This window comes from Chlamydotis macqueenii, chromosome 5 (genome assembly GCF_036417535.1).
Source record: "Chlamydotis macqueenii isolate bChlMac1 chromosome 5, bChlMac1.mat, whole genome shotgun sequence".
NCBI lineage: Eukaryota > Metazoa > Chordata > Aves > Otidiformes > Otididae > Chlamydotis > Chlamydotis macqueenii.
In genome coordinates this window covers 54,578,437-54,591,975 of record NC_141560.1, presented here as the reverse complement: position 1 = coordinate 54,591,975, position 13,539 = coordinate 54,578,437, and the positions used below count along the sequence as shown (strand labels likewise).

Below are 13,539 nucleotides of genomic sequence, written 5' to 3'. Positions count from 1 at the left end.
CAGGTTTCCAGACCAGATCCAACACTTAAGGTATAGTGCTTTGCCATAATTAAAATCTGTTTAAATACAGAGAAAAGTAAAAATAAGGAAAGACAGGTATACTAGTTAAGAAAAGCTGCTACAAAGAAGCCACGTTGCATGTACAGAAGCCAGGAAGTCTTGAAGGGCTGGGGTAAGAAAACCAAATGTATTTAATTCAATAGCTACATAAACATCATGGTAAGCTGAAATTATTTCAGTCTGCCGAGGCACAGATAAATGTGTCCTGTCATTGACTATTTTGATTTCTTTGGATTACAAGGATCAGCATTAATTACTAGAGAGGTCTTACAGCACCAAGCACATGTGGTCTGTGCTAATGATACTCATGATTTTTCAGAAATTAAAAATACATCAGTTATGGAGGAAACATTGACTTACCTTTGCTGAGCGGTGAAAGGTTGCTACAGAAGCACAGGCCATGCTGCAGGCCTGCGGATCGCTACAGTTGCAGCCATGAGAGGCAGAATCACTTTATGCCCTTAGCTGAAGAAACATGGTTAGTAGAGGAGATGGAGCACTTCAGCAGCGCCCGTTGCCACAACAAAAGACGCACAGTGTTCTGATTAGGACCCTCTCACAGAAGTATCTAACTTGCTCCTTGTGGGGGAATAGAGCCTGACCTTGGTGTCAGTATCAGGACCACTGGGAACTAGTCGCAGGATTACCTGTAAGTTTACATTTGCCACCTAAACAGAGCCATGTCAGGTTTGGCTAAGTTGCAATCATTGCAGCCATATGTAATGCAATACTTTTTGTATCTTTGCTAAGGTTCGCTGCAGGAGGCTGAGAGTCATGTTAAAGTAAGCACCTAATGCATGACAGCTTGCACAATTATTTGGAGAACAAAATAATTAACACGAACGTCTGTTCCCAGATGATTGATTCCCTCCTGATCACTGCATAGGTGAAAATGTTGACTGGGGACTAAGATACATATGAAACTCCTGGTAGAATGAGCAAAAAGCAGATTTGGTTTAATTTTTTTAATATTTCAAAGGTAAAAGTCACCTGGAAGATAAATAAAAATGACCTAACATGACATTTTAGGTTTCCTTTGTGTTTAATGAAAAATATACAGATTATTTTTTTTCTTTTTAAGTTATTAATTACCTTCTTGTAACTGTCCAAATTACATTCCTATCTGCTACAGCCAAAAATATGTAGATATGAATGCTGCTGAATCTGAGCTGGGTTTGTAGTGATTTATTCTTTTGTTTTCTTTCTCCCCCTGCTAATATTAATAGACCTAAATCCCTCTTCTTTTTCTCCTCCTCCCCTTGCTTTCTTCTACGCTTTCCGTTTCCTTCTGAAAGAATAACATCTTATTAAAATTGCATCATTAGGCATAGAACACCAGAAGGGAAAATTCTGACCAGAAGTACGTTTTGGTTTTTTTTTTTAATGACATTGTATGATTTTAAGGGTAAGGGAGAGGCTTAGTCTGTAGTGTCCACGCGTCTGGATTGGGTCATATGTTTTTGTGCTTTGGAGCCTTCAGCCACATTCTGGAAATTGCAGCAGGCAGGAGAGTGTGGCTGGGTGGGTCTGCCCACAAGGGAAAAATGTATGAATCCCGACTCGTTCAAAGAAGAGACTTCATACCAGAGACCAGCACAGTCTGACAGGCCATGATCTCCTTCTCGGACAGAGCAATCTTCCTGCTGTCATCACACTGAATCAGAACATCAGATACTCAAGGGCTGAACTCTTGAAAGCCACCAGCCCACTACAAATTTTAGAAGTACTCATTCCAAATCAAGTGTCATTCTGCCCTGAGACTGACATATATGCTTTTATTTGAATTACTTTCACAAATTTGTGTTTTTTAAAGAATGCAGTTGCTTTTGCTGAGATGTACTGAGTGCACTTCTTCCCTTCAAATCTCAGCATTTGCTGGGGCAGAGTTGGCTGGCTGTTCCTTCCCAGGGAGGCCATCTTGGCTCCATGGCTGCACCCCAAGCAGGTCCCCCACAGGCAGTGCTCCCCCAAGGTGCACCTTTTCCCCTCACCCATTTACACCCCGGGAGGCTCTCCTCGCCAGCCCTGGAGCTTCCTTCCCCGGGACGGCTGTGAGACCACGGAGACTGTTTCGCGCTGACCCCGCAGAGCCAGTCAGCCGCAAACCTGAAGCCCCTTCCCCCTCCGAATTTCCCCCCGGACCCCACCGGGCCCCCCTTTCGCCCTCCGCCGGGCTCCCCGTCAATCACACAACCTCCCCCGCCTATCGGTGCCCGCCTCCCCTCCCGCCTCCGCTCCTCCCACGCGGGCTGCGCCCTGCACCTCCTGCACCTCCTCCCCCGCCCCGCCCCGCACCCGCCCCCCTGCCGTCGGCAGCCAATGGGGGAGCGGGCGGCAATCCCGGCTCTCGCAGGGTGCGTGAGGGAGCGGCCGCTGTCTCACTGGCTTCTTGGCGTTGCTGCTCGCTTCAGCCCGGCTCGGCCTGCCGCGCGAGTACCGGTAACCGTCGTTCTCTCAGCAGGTGCGTGGGAGGGGGGGCGGCGGGCCTGAGGCAGGTATGGGGCGCAGGTCCTCGGATCGCCGGCTTTCCCGGTGGGGGCTCGGCTTAACTCCGCCGCCTGCGGGCGTTGGGCTGCGGCGGTCCCAGGGGAACGGGGCAGGGGACAGCGACGGGCCATGCTCCGCTGTGTCCGGCTGCTTCACTGCGGGCTGCCGCTCCACCCCTCCCCCGCCTCAGCCGGGACGCGCCCGCACCGGGCCGGGGCTGAGGGGGGGCCAGGCTGGGGTCAGGCGGGCGGGCTCGGTTGGCCTGTTTCTAGCCAAACTGTTATTATTTCCATTAGGGCGAGCGCCAAGTTCTCCGGTAAATGCACGAGTGGGTCGGATGCTGTTTCCTAAGCACGGCTTAGGGAGCGCCCGGGGAAGGCGAGGTGCCCTTGGCATCCCGCTCCACTTCTCCCCCGGCCTGAGGCTTGGCGCGTTACTGCCGCAGATAAGGGAGCCGGGGGGGGGGGGGGGGGGGGGCAGGCAGGCAAGGCGGTGTAACAGTCACGCGGGGAAAGTCGTTAAATGCACGCCGCGTAAACGGAGATGACACGAGTGACCCGCAGCTCCGCGTGGTAGCGGAGCTGCTTTGACCCATTACCGGGACGAATTTCAGCTCTGCAGAGGCGCGCACGCAGCTTGGTATCAGGGCTGCGTAAACTAAACAATCGTGTGTGAGAGAGAGACCGGTCCGTGTGCTCAGGTGGTTGCAGGCTGTGAAACCTGTGAAAACCGCAGCCGCTGCAAGCTGCTTTCGCGATAGACGCAGACACAAAATGCTGTGTTTTGTCCGTGGCATGGCAGGCTTATGCTGGATGAGAACGCTAATTAGACTTGTTGCAAAAGGTAGATTAAGATTTTTGCAGCATCTCAGAACTCCATTTTCTTGCCTCATTTTTGCACAACTTTCCTATTTTGTGCTGTATCTTCTGATTTAAATAGAAAAGTCAGCCTGAAATATGACTTCAGTTACAACTGATCTATACTAGTGTTGATACAACTGTAAGAGGAAGCACCTTTTTTTGGAAAAAGTGCAAAGTAGGGCCAGTACAAATATCTCATTCTTCTTATCTGGCAATTTGTCAGCACTTAGAGGACGGTCGTATTGAACTCTGCAGTCTCGAGGAGGTTCCTGTGCAGAAAACTTCTTGCTTCCAAATCACATGTTTGTAGGAGTGTAGCACTGAGAACGAGGAAGATCTCATGCCTTCATTCTCCTTTCCTTAAACAATTAGGTTTAATGGAGTGTCTGACCTCTTCAATTTCCAGGTCTACAAGCTATTTTGTGTGTTTTCTGACTGTTGTGGAGGGATGTTATATTTAAAAAAGTATTGTAGTCTTCACTGGAATTAGCAGGTTCTTCTCCTTATGTGGGCATATCGATACACTGATACAGACAACTGGTAATTACCGGTTTATGACGGCACAGGCGATATTGTAGGTAAGTATGATGTGGATCTCTATTAATTTAGGAAATGTAACTTCACATGGTTACACAGGTATCGGGCTCTGTCGTATCTGTGACTTGGCTTGAAAGATGAGGTGATCTGAGGGCTCTTTAAAATTTTGGGGTGTTGCAGCCTTGATTCGAGAGCCCCTTCCAGGAATAAAACGTTATTCTTGGTGAAAGAAAACCGTAACGTTAAAGGGCTGAGGCTCTTTAGCACTGAGAACCAGCAGAGAAACCGTTAAGCTGCACAAGCGAAGCACGCCCTTCCCCCCCAACCCCTTCCTCTCGGCCTTGTGATGCACTCGGTTGCTCGCGGCCCTTCTCTTTGGAGGCTTTTGTCCGGCGCTGGCAGAGCCTCGGCGGCTCGGGCGGAAGAGCGCGGCGAGGCCGGGGGTGCCGGTAGCGCGGGGCGGGGCCGCCCCCGCCGCAGGCCTGGCTGTTGTTGGCCGGCGCGGCGCTGCGGCGGCGCCACCTTTCACCTACTTTTCGGGGGCAGTCACGTGAGCAGGCTCGGGGAGGGAAGGGGCGGGGCCTCGGCACGCCGGCTCCCCGCCTTCTGGGGTGGGGAAGCCGGGAAAGGGAGCAGCGCGCGCTCCTGGCAGGAAGGGGGGAGGTTGTGTTCGCTGCGTGAGGGGCAGTCGGAGCGGTGGCTGCCGGGCACGGCTCGGTTTGGAAAATCCTAGGTGAAAGAGACTTAAGTGAATGCTTGTATTGATCAAAACCAATCCTGTGTATTTTTTAAATATCCTCAAACCATTGTCCTTGTCCTGCAGCGTGCTGTGTCATAGTCCTGAACTCCATGTCTTCAGGAAAACAAGATCCAGATCACTGAAAAGCATCCCTCTTTGTCCGAGTCTGGATTAACTTTGAGTGGTCAATTTAAATGTCTGTAAAATGTTTGGAACTGGTTCTTCAGTTTTATACAGGCTGAAGGACCCTATTTGGCTCTTTCAGCCTCGTTTGGTGAATGATCATTGAACTACTGCAAGAGCAAATCTGTTCAGTTTGCCTTCAGTCACCAAAAATTGTTGTCCATCTTCCAGGATCTCCAAAGTCCTAAAATGTGACATCTTGCATGTCTCATAAAAGCCCTGCTATTCCAGAAATATTTCTTGCTGTAGAGAAGATAATAATTCATCTTTATGGCATAAGCATAGAAGCTCTTTTGTGCAAAGGGATAAAACTCATATAATCTGCATGCCTAGGTATGTCTTTTAGAGCAGTAGTAAAAAGAAATATCCAGATCTTAGAGCTTAGTTTTTGTAGTCTGCGGGAGGTTTTTGCATGGTGTGGTAACTGCACAGTGTTCTAGTTTTGTATGCTTATCTCTTACTCAGCAAGATTATTCCGGATTTCTAGAAGGTCAGAGGCACCTTGCTGGGATATGTTCAATGTAACATGTATTGCAATAGAGACCTCAGCAGACTAAAATGTCTAGGACCAGTATAGTAAGTCCTACTCTGTATAAGGGGGGAAAAAAAACCTGATAATATGACAGTTGTAAAAGTTTCTGTTTTGATTACACTTGTGGAGCATGTCAGTGTTTTCGGGTGGATTTTTTTTGTTGAGGTGTACATTTTGGAGCCATCTCTTACAGGAGCATACTGTTTGGGAAGAGGAGAGGGGCCATATGATCCAGAAACTGTAGGGCTTAAGATTTCTAATGTTAACCTAGTAATTAACACGTTGTCTGCTATAGCCAGTCTCCTCTACTTTTTTGCCTGACTGTCTCCGTTTTGATCAGGTGAGAAGATAACTTACTGTCTGTGGGTTTTCTCCTTTAAGTGCCAGAGAAAACACTCTGTTCTGTGAACTTCTCTCTGAAAAATCTTGGTGGCATCTGTGTTGACTGTAATGAGAGTTTAAAGCCTGCAGCTGAATGCTTGGAGTCTAGCCCCTGAGATCACCTTGCTTATCGCACTAGCTAGTGATCACTAGTTGGAGCCCTCAGAAATTACTGGGTAGCAGATAACTTTCACTCCAGTTACTCACCATCTCAGACCTTCTACATGAAGATAGATCAATCCAGACAACACACTCATCCAGTGTAGCGGAAAACAGTGTTTCAGAACTTCTGTTTGTGACTATTCTCTCCATTGCCATCAGCTTTTCTAAAATGGTTCCAGTCTGATCCAGTCCCTCTGAGTAGTTGAAAGCTGTACGTGAATCAAAGCTCAAACTGTTTTTCTTGGCTTTCTATTTCAGAGCTACAAATAACTGTTTGCCACTGCCGTAGTGTCATGTCTGTTAGGAGCTAGCAGCATTGGAATGAATCCACCTTTCAGTGAGTCCTAACCTATTCGAGATCCCAGCTGCAGTGTGCTTGCAGGACAGAAGTTTTCTGTAACAAATAGATCTCAAGTCGCTTTTAAGGAAGACAGCTGTTCAGGTATGCTTACGTTTCATTCATTATCTGTTTGTTATTATCCCTTCCCTTCCATATATGCCCCTTGCTCCACTTGAGAAGGGGATAAAGAAATTGGCCCAAGATTCCAAAGGAGCTGCCTGCAGAGGGTAGCTAATATTAACCCGCAGATGATCTTGTAAAACTGCTGAGGATAGGACACAAGCTGATATGTTTGTCAGTGGAACAGCAAGTTACTGCGAACTCCTTAGCTGTTCTGATTTCAAACTGTCTGCTGTGGGTGAGGTTTGCAGTAGGTTCCAGTGTTGCTGTACCTGAGCAAATACATCTAGTCAGTTCTCCACCTTGACTTGAACCACAGCATTTGGTCACTTTTTAGATCTGAGAAATCCTTTAGGAAATTTGCAATTCTAAGGGACCAGAGCCATCAACTGTAGGTGAGGGTGGGAGGGATTGGAGCCGATGATTAACCGTAACCAAAGATGAGAACTTGCAATTTACATGTCAGATGATGGCTGTTGGAGGAGAGGCTTTTGTCTCTTTCCAAATGACTTAAGCTGCTTCAGTCATGGCATAGTAATTTTACTATGGGCACCCTGTGAGAGAGAACTACCACATATAAACAACAGGTTCTGCTTTTAGGAGGCTTAAACTCATTTTAGCATGTATCAGTCACAACTAAAGTGGAATGAGAGAACCTGTCAGTTCAACTTTGTTTTCATCAGATCAAATGGTAATTGATTGAATGCTATGTTAATTCAAGTTTTAGATGAGAGTGATTCTTCGTTTTCTGGTTTGCTTCTATGCCACAGTCATTAGGTTCATCTGAAAAGAATTTAATCCATGTGACTATTTATTGCACAGAAATTATTTGGCTTCACTCCTCTCAGATTTCTCTTAATGATTTTATGTCTGTAGAATATGATTAATCATCGTAAGGTAGGTGAGTTCTTGGTGAGACTTGAGAGCAGCAAATATCAGTGTCTTTTTATATGCTGAAGCATGATTAGATATTCTTGAAAGGCAAGGAAACCATTTAGAAATAAAAGTCCTCAAGTGAGTAACAGTGTCTGGTTAAACTTTATAGTAAGTTCAGGAGTCAGTGCCTTGCAGAATATCATGTGAACTATGAGTAAGCTCTCTATGTCTGAGGCTTTGGTATCTTGTTACCTTTCTGAGGAAGTGTAGTATACACTGCAAGAAAAGGACATTAACTGGTAGAATATCGAAGAAACAGATACAAGAGAGACCAAACAGTCTTTTTGGTCATATGTTTAAATGTTTGAGCTTTGTATTTTATACTGTTCGCTGAAGTTTTTCAGGACTCTGACAGTACGAAACCTGTATGGGGTGGTACATAGCAGTCTTCTTGGAGAAACTGTATGCAGCAGTCACTGCTTTTCCAAGAAAATTGTCAACCTTTCATAAAAGTAAAATAATTGGAGAGAATTGTTTTGTGAGCTTAGTGTGGTTACTGACAGGTGTATGCCCTCTATATAAAAGTTAATCTATAAATAGATGTCAAAAGTCTGAAGAGAGCCTCAAAGTAAATTGTTGAGGTAGTCTTTCACCAAAGTTTTAGCTATTCTGGGTCATGTGAATAACACTTCTTTCCAGTTTTCCTTTGCATTTGTTAACTTGCTTCCTTTGCAGGACAAGGAGCTAGAGATGTGAAAACTACATTTAAATAATATATCTCTTTCAGGGTGTTTGGACTCCTGCCGAGGAGAAGTGGCAGGATCTTCTCTATTCCAAGAGGAATAGGAAATGGGGGGAAAAATTGGATTGCATGAGACAAGCAATGCATGGGAAGCAAGTGGCTAAGATGATTTCTGAGATGAGAGGTTTCATGGATAAACCCTTAAAGCAGAGGAGTTGCTTTTTGTGAGGTAGAGGTGGTGACTCTGCTTTTTATGCACTATCATTTTATCCATGTAAAGCTTATGAAATCTACAGAAACATAGAAAGGTTCATACTCAATAGCATTTCCAAAAGTAACTGCTTCAGCAATTAATATTCTGGTTTGCACAATGTACTGTAAGAGATTTAACTTCTGTATCATGGCTTGGTGCTTTTTAAGATGCACATGGTAATTCTTTCACTGTCTTTTAGACACTGTATTGTGTGCTTCAGAGAGACATTACCAACCACCAGTGACTTCTTGCATGCCTGACTAAATCTAAGCATCCTACGCATAGTGTCTCTTTTAGCTTCAGATTTTCCAGAGCTGAGGTCCTTGTCTCCTTCCGTGGCTGTAGGAACATGTAAGCCCTAATACAGAGTTGACTGTTCAGTGTCTGCGACCTGAAATAATAAGGTCTGAGAGTTAAACCTTGGTCTTTGTAGTGTAAATATCCTGAAACGGCAAAAATGGCAGTCTGAGGAGGCTTTATGTGTAGTAGGCATAGCAGCATATTTTTTCAGATCATCACATCTTTCAGGGCTTGCTTAGGCCTTCTAGTGTGCTGTTTGTTTTTGTGATTTAAAAGTGACATCCAACCTAGCAGTACTTGTTTCTAGCAATGGAAAAAAAAATGTAGTAAGTTTTGATTGGCTCAAGCAGAGGTATGAAAAGGGAAGAGGAGAAACATCTGCAGCTGTTACAGCATGTTTGAATTGAAGTAAAACAAGAAAAGAGCAAGGAACAGGCAACTTTCTCCTTTAATTAAAAGAAAAAAAAAAAACAAGAAGTTTTAAGGGGTAAGTGTGTTTTTTAAGATATATTAATATTATGAGAGGACACTGAAAGGAATTAAAATAGCCATTTCAGATTACTTTTAGAAATTATTTTGCTCTTTTTTCTGCTTTAAAACATGACAAAACTGCTAAGAAAATCAAAAGCTTTTGTTTATGGCTCTCTCTTGGGAATGAGGTTAATTAATACATGCTGTACAGAAATATTTTGCTGACTAAAATGCCTGAAGTTAGAAGAAGTTATTGTTTCGGTGTTAGTGTGCTGATTGATGTGGGTGCTGCCTTACTAACATTAGCAAGTCAAGTTTATAAGTCTGACGCATGCGCCTCTGGCCTGTGCCCTTTTACCTACTTTGCTAGCAAGCACGTGACAGCAGAGGAATGCAAAGGAGGGGAAGTGTACAGCAGCATATGATTAAATTGGCCTTTAAGGAGGAAAATAAGTGTTCAAAGAAAGGGAGTTCAGGAAGTCGTTGGTATTCAGCCATCATAATTCGGAACAGTCTTAAAGGCTTACGGTTTTCTTAAGTAAAGGAAGAGGATATGAAAAGAAACAAGCCACCTGATTGTTTCACATCTCAGGGTCAAGTAACACAGTCCTAGAACTAGACTTGCCTTTGTTTTCAGGGCTTCTTTACTTGATTCAGGATTAATTCTTGCTGGATTAATAGTTCTTCATTTGGGAATAAGGAATATTTTCCGTATTGAAGCTTATTTAAGTTTATGATCATGCTAAGTTTTAGTTCATTAAAATATTGAGTTGACTGTTTACGATTAATGCTATTTATAATCTTTTTCTGCCTTGGGCAGTAGAAATGCATGTGCCTAAAAAGGGAAGGGTTTCTGAAATTCTTTCCCTTCAGAATGAGAAAGGAGGACAGTTACAAATTCCCAGGCTGAGAAGTCACAGGGGAGTTGAAGGGTAGTAGAAACTAGTTGATCTGGTACTTAAGACACTGGCATTCCAGAATACAAAATTCCATGACTGAACTGGAGAACCTGTTGGCCCTTCTTGAGACAAGTCCAGGTGCCTGATTCTCCGTATGGGCTATGGTTGGTGGTTTGTTGTGGGTTTTGTTTTTTTTTTTTAAGCCTAATGTTAATAGTACTGCCAAACATATAATGAATTCTTAACTTTGAGTGCTTTCCACTTTTGCAAACCCTGTTGAGTCCAGAGTATACTGTGTATTAGTACTGCTTGTCTCTGTTTTATTGCTCTTTTGTAGTTTTGTTCTCAACATCAGACTAGTAATGCACAACTTCAGTGAATGAATGGATAGCTGACTTTGACTTCCTGATGCTTGTCTACAGTAAGGCCCTTATGAGTAAGCAGTTGTTAGCGACGGAGTCATTGAGTACTACAAGCTGCAGTTGTTACTAGGGTATACAGGGCTTGTCTTAAGTTTTTGAAACTGATGTCCAAAGCTGATTTGGTTTCTTTGTTGTTCTAATCAGACACTGTACATGCATAGATCAAATTACATACTATCTGTGTGACGCTGTGCGCGTTACCTACCTTTCTGGAAACCTAGAAGCCTGATTCACCCAGCACTCAGCCTCTAAAACTTGAGCAGTGGCTGATGGATTTGGGTCATCGGTGAATTATCATCAGGCCCTGAAGCAGTAGTTGTATTGCAGAGGTTGATCACTGCAGGCTGGTCTAGGGATAAGCACTTTAATTATTGCAAACAGTCACTACCTATTCATCAGCAGCTGTACTAGATGCTGCACAACAGCACTTATCTTGTTCATTTCTGCCTAATACTCCTTGTCTTCCGATATTGTGTATTTCTTTCCTAAGCCTACTATTTCTGCAACATTCCCAGTGCTTATGTTCCCTAGTTATCTACTCATACACCTTTGCACCCCTTCTTTGTGCTGCAGGTGACTTTGATGTGGTAGAATATTTACAGACTAGAGGAGCAGCACTACAGTTTTAATAAACTGGTTTTGAAGTGCCCAGCTAAACTGCATTGTTTAGCCCTCATGTGCTGTTCAACAGAGATGAACATCTACCAGAACTTAAGTTTTATTACGCAGTTTAAGCTTCAAGTTTGCAAAATAAATGTGGATTTCAGCCTTTAGGATTCAAAAGGCATGAAGTAGTTGTACTTTCTTTTGATTTTTGATTAAATAGAAATGCCAGTGCCACCTTAAAACACATGGTATTGATAACATTGTGTTTTGTAGCAGTAAAAATACAAAATTTAAACTTGCCCTTGAATCCTGACCTATAAGTGGGATTATGGATTACTCTACCTTTTTGCAATGCTTCTAAGAGGATGTTGTTTTTAGTACTATGCACAGAAGTTTCGGTAAGCTAATAAATGAATGTGGACAGAAGACTTCAGGATCACTGTGGTCTCCTCAGGATACATAGTTTGGGCCATCTCAATGTTATGCATAGAGCTTGTCTGCAAAAATCTGTGTTCTGATTGTAAGTGCACAAACAACATTACTCTGAATTAATGAGTAGTGGGAACCTCAAGGATATTTATGTAGAAATGCTGATTCAAGAAATAAAGAAGCTATGAAGATGAGCTGATAAATAAGAGCATACAGTTCAATTCAAATTAACTATCTTCAGACAGAGTTAAGATATGAATATGAAAACAGAATCACAGTTACATTTCTTTTTGAACTTCCAGTGGATTTTTTTGAGTCCATTATGTCTGCCCATTATGATGGTCTTTTGTCTATGTGGTTGATCTTTTGGTAGTTAAACTGAGCTGCAGTTCAATTAAATTTCCTCTTAATTTCAGATTTGTTTATATGAAGGTAATTTTTCTAATAGTTGTGATTTGCTTTTGTCAACTCTGCATAGTTTTGATTTTGCGCTTATTTGCCAGTCAGCACTCACAGCCACAGGGACTATAGCGTCTTATTGCTATGACTTGAAATTAAGATATGAAAAAGATTTCAGTGGAAGATATGACCAGAAGCAGCTTTGTTTTGCTAGCTGAGGTGAAGATTTCTAACACTTTTTATTTCAAAATTATGGAAAAAAACATTTTCTGAATCTCCTTTAGCATTTGAGTGAGATGCTATGTACCTGCTATATGCTTTTTCTAAATATTATGGCTTTCATTTCCTGCTCTGCTCTGAATTTTTATACATTACATGTTTGCACAACATTTAGCTTGCTGCAATCCTGCCAAAAGGCTTAAGTTACATGGATGTTTTGCTTCCATTTTCAGCTGTTCTGGTTAGAAGACGTACCTTAATTTACATACTGGGTGCTCAGACTGAAGAGCAAGCGTAGCCTGTAAGGAAAAGGCAAGTACTGTATGTAAATTTGGCATACTTGGAAATATTTTCCAGAATTACTGCGTGGAAGATATCTTGCTAGAAATGGACTATCTCATAGTTCCTTTCAACAAAATGGAAATAATTTTTTAACTTTGCTTTTTGACAGAACTCTCTCTGAAAATGGCAGAAGCTCATCAAGCAGTAGCTTTTCAATTTACAGTAACTCCAGATGGGATTGACCTGCGAATGAGCCATGAGGCACTCAAACAAATTTACCTATCTGGTGTCCATTCATGGAAGAAAAAGTTCATCAGATTCAAGGTATTTTGAATTAATCAAGTCCACCAGACTTGAGGGTTATTTAATGTTTTATAGTTTTATTGAAGTTTTGTTTAGGCAAGACTTAGGGTTTTTTTCCTTTATAACAAATTAAGTTCCTTATTGTGAAAGACTAGTGTGGGTTTTGGTTAAGACAAGGGATACTGATAAAGGTAGCACTGGGCGATACTGTAAAAACTGAAAAGGTACATCTTTTTGGCTTATTCTATGGAATCAAGATGAAACAGATGTAGAAATTACCAATAGCTTTAATTTGCCTCATTCTCTTCATAATATATTGTATAATTATGTAATCTTTTAGCATAAGTCAAAAATATAACTAGATGTGATTTTTTTTTTTTTTTTTTTTTTTTTTAGTGTCATATCATTTAAAGGTACAAGACTACTCTCTTGGTTTTTTGTATTCTTTGCCAAAATTAAGTTTTCAAATTAAGGAGAATGTTTGCTATTTTCAAAAAGTTACCTGAGCATCTGTCTTGTACAAGTTATGCTAAGTAGTTATGTTTCTGATGCAGTATTTAATATAGATTATTGGGAATTTATTGTTTTGTTCATGAGATCATAAATGGTAAGTATCTATTTTATTAGTAGCAAGCTAGATAAGCTACAGTCTGTCTTCAGCATCTTTCAAACATATTTTTTTAACAGTAGTCTTAATAAAATCTTATAAAGCTATGAGAAGGACTGTTTAAATAATATAAAAAAAAAACCCCATTGATCCCAGTTTTCAGTGTATTGTTCAGTAGCATATTTTTGCAATATACTCCTTTAGAGAGGCCTAATGCAGTATAAGTGGGAATTAGTGAAGTGTCATTTGTCCCAAAGTTGTTTGCTAATTTCGGTATTTTTAGTAAGACCTGCAGCAGCACCAGTGTTGTCTCCAGAAGAACTTAAAAGC

General features: G+C 42.3%; 1 protein-coding gene across 5 annotated transcripts in view; it reads left to right on the top strand.

Moving 5' to 3' along the window:
• The first annotated feature begins 2,392 nt into the window (after nt 1-2,392).
• The window catches only part of CPT1A (carnitine palmitoyltransferase 1A), a 41,240-nt gene continuing 30,093 nt past the window's right edge, over nt 2,393-13,539 (top strand). For 2 of the 5 annotated variants that reach the window (XM_086748359.1, XM_086748358.1), the window contains exon 1: nt 12,473-12,623. In XM_086748359.1, coding sequence (XP_086604485.1) covers nt 12,596-12,623 — 28 coding nt within the window. In that variant the 5' untranslated portion in view covers nt 12,473-12,595. Of the gene's footprint in view, nt 2,522-3,102; nt 3,986-6,199; nt 6,384-12,250; nt 12,330-12,468; nt 12,624-13,539 lie in introns of those variants that run through there. The other 3 variants (XM_086748355.1, XM_086748356.1, XM_086748357.1) reach the window with 3 other exon arrangements.